This window comes from Lynx canadensis, chromosome A2 (genome assembly GCF_007474595.2).
Source record: "Lynx canadensis isolate LIC74 chromosome A2, mLynCan4.pri.v2, whole genome shotgun sequence".
In the NCBI taxonomy this organism is placed as follows: domain Eukaryota; kingdom Metazoa; phylum Chordata; class Mammalia; order Carnivora; family Felidae; genus Lynx; species Lynx canadensis.
Genome location: NC_044304.2, coordinates 46881917 through 46887916, shown reverse-complemented (window position 1 = coordinate 46887916; position 6000 = coordinate 46881917). Strand labels below are relative to the sequence as shown.

The window sequence follows — 6000 nt, the reverse complement described above, 5'->3', positions numbered from 1 at the left end:
TAGGAAGTGCACAGGCGGGGCGTCCTGGGTGCCAGGTGCCATCTTAAGCATGCTACACATACGAATCCACTCAATCCACCCTGTACATATGGACTGTTGTTGTCATTCCATATAACGGATGGGCACACTGAGGCCCAGCGAGATTGTGGACCTTGTACAACCGGGCACAAGGCTCATCGGCGGAGTTAGGTCCGCACCTCCCGCAGCGTGGGTCCAGAGTCCACTCTCGGCCCTGATGCTCCCCGGCAGTGTCTAGACAGGATGCTCCCACGTGCCACTGCTGACCAAGGGCACGGGTGCTTCCACCATCAAGGCCATTCAGCTGCACCTTTGGCATAGGGGCCCCACCTGGCCTTGTCAAGAGGGTGACAAGCCCAAGAGACTTCAAAGACACAACCACCACCAACGCGTACAAAGGCGGTGTGCTTTAATATCAGCAAGGTGCTTCCTCTCCTTGTTACAACGCAGAGGTTTTTAAAAGCACCGTCAGAATTGCCCAGCCACAAAGGCGGGACACCAAGGTAGCACAGGGCAGAACCAGCGATCTCCTTCCAGACCCCATCGCGACTCAAGTAGCTGCAGGGATGGAGGCCGTCCTGCTGAAACCCTCCTGGCTCATGCCTCCCGCAGACCGCTGTCCCCACATTGACCGCATGTGCCATTACCCCACCTCAACCTGTAGGAGGCCAGCAGGAATGAATTGCCTTAAGGTAACAGAGACTTGGTTCCAGAACGTAGAAAGACTCAGATAAATGGCAATGAGAACTGAGAACAGGTCAGTGGCTGGGACAAAGGAGGCTAATGCAGAGAGGAGGGCAGAGACAGGACAAAAATCATTACGTGTGGCTCTCACCCACATGGGAAGGACAGGTAAATGGAACGTGTGACAGACAAAAACAGAGTGGTATTAGTCAGGGCTCAGCTGTGAAAAACAAAAAACACACAAAATAAAGTTATCATCTGGCTTTATGGTTTCCTTTTAAAGGGTTTCCCCCCTGGTTTGTCCTGCATGTAATGTGTACGTGTGAGTTTATAAAGGAGAAACAAAAAGACAATTCAAAAAAAAAAGAATCTTTTAATAAAAATTATTCATAAAAATCCTAATAAATTTCTAAGAACAAGATATTTCTTAGTACATTTATAAAAGAACATTTGGTCCTTTTACAAAAAGCTCCCTCTTAATTTAAATACATTTCTTATTTACAGATTAAACATAAAATATCATCTATAGTTGCAAAGCATATTGCACATTACAGAGAGAGAAGCATGTGTATGTTTTAATTGGTTTTCCCAGAGTTTCCAACTCCAGATTTTTTTGTAAAAACAGATTTACCTTTCTTGTGCATAATAAATAAAAATGCAGCTTGTGTTTTGCTATTTAAAACTAAAACAAAATACCTTTTAAAAAATAGTATTTCTCTGCCTCTCAGAAAGAAGGAAAGGGGGTAAGGAATCAGGAAGGTCCACAGGTACATTTTCCCAGAGTCACGTCCAAACTCAAGCAGGAACAGAACCCTGAGCCCTGCAAAACCTGGGGACACACAACCCAGCCAGCCCACCCTCTCTCTTTCACAAGGGTCCCTGCCCTGCAGGGAACAGGCACTACAGAAGGAGCTGGATGTCTGGGAACGGAAAAGGAAAGACCAAGATTTTCTTCAGAAGTCCCTGCTCAGGCACTCTGGTTAGAGCAATCATGCACCCTACCTTTTCACCGTTCAGTTTGAAAGTGTCAAAAGAGAAAGACCCCCGGAGCCCTCCAGAAAGAAGAAAAGGATGTCTGATGCTAATTCCACAAGATCCAAAGCAAAGGATGACTGTCTGCAATCATTCAGTAAACTGAGCTAAGAAAATAGCTAAGAGGCTTTCTTTGGTCGGGGAGGGGACAGAAGGTGAGGGAAACAGGTTCAGGCCCTCAGACTGTATACAGACCCTCCTCTAAAATTCACCTGCACAGACACCACCTTGGTGCATGAACAACAACGACTTCAGTGACGTGTGTGTGCCCCCGCCCCGATCCGGGACGGCCTGAGAACCTGGGATTCAATCGCACAGACCAAGTTCCGGTGGAACTAACGGCAGGACGGATGTGCAAATGGAAGCTGGTTCTTCACAAAAGCCAGCGCAACTGTAAGCCAGACTTCCTTCGTCACCTACTCCTCAGGAAATGAGAGTTCCCTGTCACACTGAGCCTGCCCTGTACCGATTTAGAACTTTGTGGGAGGCGATTCAGACTCCACCCAGCCTAACTACCAGGCAGCTTTCTACAGCAGTTCTGTTAAGACCATCTTCCTCACGTCGACCAGAGCAGACTCTAGACCCTGGCTACACAGGGGAACTTGAGGTTGATGCAGGCCCACGGCTGTTCCAAAGGATGGCATCCATTCAGAATCAGGGCAGTCCTGGGGCAAAGCACTCCCCCCTCCGCCTTTCTCTACCCCATATCCTGCGACACAGAATAAAAGACACAGCAAAAGCCCTGCAAGATGTAACACAGCTGTGGACATTCTGATCTCCAACCAGAACACGAGCAAGTTTTGAAGTTGGCTAAAAGAACCTTCGTTTCGTGGCTGGCACTAGGCGCTCATCTGCATGTAGCCCCACAGAGCACGGACTAGACAGCATCACTCTGGACCGGGCAGTCTGCGAGCTCAACCACCAGGATGAGTCCACAGTATGTCGCTCACCCTCAGGCTCGCCAACTGGTACAAGGCAGTGCCCAAAAGGCAAGAGGGTCTTGACTCCGTGCAAGACACCTCCCGGGCCGCCTCCAGCCCCTGGGGTACATCAGCAGCACTCAGGCACACATCCCCACTCCTGAGCACGAGGGGGCTGCAACACCAGAGCAGGTGACAGGTTAAGGGCCTGGAGGAGAGGGTGATGTCAGAATGCCACACATCAATGTTGTCACAGAAGCTGGAGAGGGAACCCAGCAAGGCCATGAGAGAGGGCAGATGCATGGAGGACCCACTTTCCTCCCTGATGTGCCCCATCCTCCCAAATGGGCCATTTATAGTCCCACGTCAATGTGCCTGGAGAAGAGCTACAGGGACACTTGGGCCTGTGTGCACATGTGTCTGTAAATGCGGCATTTTGATTTGACTGAGTCAAAGAAAACAATTAAAATATATTCTCAAAGAAAATTTTCTATTCAGTAGATAAGACAAGGTCGATAAAGAGAATGCCTCTGAAAAGAAGAAAAAAGTTAAGACAGAAGCATTTGATTGTGTTTACTTTAAAACAATTTGCATAGTAAATATTTAAAAGGTAGAGGTGACACATTTATTACTGAAAATCCTTTTTTTAAAAATCTCCAAGAACTGAATTCTGTCTTTAAAAAAAAAAAAAAAAAAAGTAACACTTAAATTTTCAAAAAGGAATAAAATCTTTCCCTTTGATTGATATGCAATGGCTTAGACCACACTTCTAGTTTTAAAAAGATGAACGGGAAATCGTTGGAAGTGTGCAAGCAGGGACAGGTGCACAACATGACAGGTGAGGGTGGAGGTGTTCAAGAGACTTCCCAGCCTTTCTACTGGGGTTCATTTCAACCTCAGATGTTACACGAAGCCAGGCTGAGGGTTCAAATCCACCTCTGCTTCGTATGAGTATTCAGTGTAAGTTCAAAGACAGATACTTCTGTTCTGGCTAAGAAAACAACAAAGAAGGCGTTTGAGCACAACTTCCTCCTAATGTAGGTTTGCTTAAAAATATCAGGCTGAAAGTCAAGGACCGGCCAAGAATTTTCCAGTCTTCGTAATACTCATCCCATCCCCCTTTCACTGTGGTCCCACCATGTGGCAATACAAAACAAGCCTGTTACAAGCGTGCCAGCAGCTGTGACGACCAGCAGCCCCCACCAAAATCGAATAAGGCACTAATCTAACGCCTGTGTTACACAGAGAAACGGCTCAAGGGGGCCAGAGAGTCATCTGATCATTTCTTCCTCCCTGACTTAGCTAATTGGCACTAGACACAGAAAACAAAAACAAAACACAATTCTAACCCAAACACAGTCAGAACTGAGAATCCTTGGTTAGTATATACAACACAGAGGGAAGCTCAGACATTCTTAGGTATTTCTCTCCCCCTAAAAGGCACCTGGTTATGGAACTACAGGAGCTCCTCAGGTAAGTTCAAAATAAATGTAATACACCGTCCAAAAGATCTAGCCTTGTGACAACTTAAGAGACTGCCTTTTGAAATTCAGGTCAAAGTTATTCATAAGCAATTAACTCATAACACTGTGAAGATTACTGGGGATGCAAATGAATAACTCGGGGGTTTTCCCCCATGTGATCCCAAATCATAGGTGGAGGGAGAGCCCAATTATCTAGTGAGAGAGAGAAAGGATAACAAAATGCAATAAATAGGGATGAACCTCAGGCCCTTTGCACGGAAATTTCGTTCACAGTCCTCTAACAGAGAGGTAGCAATACTGCAGTCACAAGTGCCGGAGACGGGAACACACTCGTTGGATTCCAAAGGGTGAGGCTAGGAAGATCCATCCAAAGATGCCCCATCCACACTGTGCTTAGGAAATCAGCATGTCATAGGAAGCCAACTTCTGTGTACCTTCTTACTTCCAATTATATCCTTAAGAAAAACAGGGCGTTTTATTGAACAGAAGAGAAACACTAGCGTATGCACGATTCTGCTAGACGTGTGTACGGAGCCAGCCAGAAATGCCAACACCGTCGTGGACGGCCAGACTGCCACCCACTTCCACTTCAGAACGTATCTCGGCATGGCCTGGGTTCAGCTGTTTACGTCCGGTTTCCGATGCGGCCACACGGAGGAGAGCACCTCAAATCAGGCCAACCATCTGGTCAATCTGTCTCATGTAGATGCTCTTTAAGGGCAGGGAGTATCTCCTCTCGTCAGGAACACGATTGCACTAGGAAGAAAACAGAAGAGGAAAACTGTCAACTTGGAATTAAAAATCCAGGTATTAATTGCCCAGGAAACGCAGGTGGATGACCTAAACCAGGGTTTGTCAATCTGCACACCGTTGTCATGGGGGCCATCTTGTGCGCCGCAGGATGGTTAGCAGCATCCCTGCTGTCTCCCGCTAGACGCCCCCAAGCCCCTGCTCCCCTAGTGTGACAACCAAGATTGTCTCCAGACTCTGTTCCATTGAACAGAGGAGAAAACCTCCTCTGTGAGGAGAAAACCACACCAGGTGAGGACCACTGATATAATTTAATGTCTTCCCAAGTGAAGAAATGGAGACTCAGGGCAGCTAAAGGACATGTGCCCAAGGGCAGAGTGACCGGGACGAAAAGTTCATCCCCTTGGGGCCTTCATTTAATCCACCCAGAATTTCAGAAAACACCTCGGCTATTCGAAAACACAACTGGCCCTTGAACATTGCAGGGCTTGGGGCACGGCCCCCCAGAGCGGTCAAAAACCCACATGTAACTTCTGCTTCCCTACCAACCAACAGCCCACGGTTGACTGGAAGCCTTACTGGTAACAACAATCAATGAACACGAATTTTGTATGGTGTGTGTATTACATACTCCATTCTTACATTAAAATAAGCTACAGGATAGAAAATGTTACTAGGAAAACCATAAGGAAGAGAAAATACACTTGCAGGACTGCACCGTATTTATCAAAAAACACCTGCATGCAGTTCAGACCTGCGTTGTTCAAGAGTCAGCTGTGGGTGGTTTTTCTGAGTTTATGGTTCTCGGATCCACAGCTAAAACCTACATGCTTGAGAGAGCTTTTTACCCCCTCAAATGAGGTGCGAGTCTGTAAACCAAACACATTTGTCTGCAAACATCCGTTCATTACACACTTGTCCCCAAAGACACACACTCCCACTCACTGCTCTGAACTTGACTCCCCCATGCCCTACTCCCCATCCTCGTGAGATCAAGGCCGGCAGGCCCTTCAGTGGGTCCCAAAGCTCCCCAGCCAGGCATCTGTAGGTGCTATTCCTGCTGCCTGAACACCCCTTCCTGGGAAGCTTCTCCTCACCCTTCTAGGAACTTC

At 47.3% G+C, this 6000-nt stretch overlaps 1 protein-coding gene across 2 annotated transcripts in view; it reads right to left on the bottom strand.

Annotated features, from left to right (window-relative positions):
* Positions 1 to 1055: 1055 nt before the first annotated feature.
* The window catches only part of EDEM1 (ER degradation enhancing alpha-mannosidase like protein 1), a 29694-nt gene continuing 24749 nt past the window's right edge, over positions 1056 to 6000 (bottom strand). For both annotated transcript variants that reach the window (XM_030307290.1, XM_030307289.1), the window contains one exon: positions 1056 to 4894. In XM_030307290.1, the coding sequence (XP_030163150.1) occupies positions 4805 to 4894 (90 nt within the window). In that variant the 3' untranslated portion in view covers positions 1056 to 4804. The remainder of the gene's footprint in view (positions 4895 to 6000) is intronic.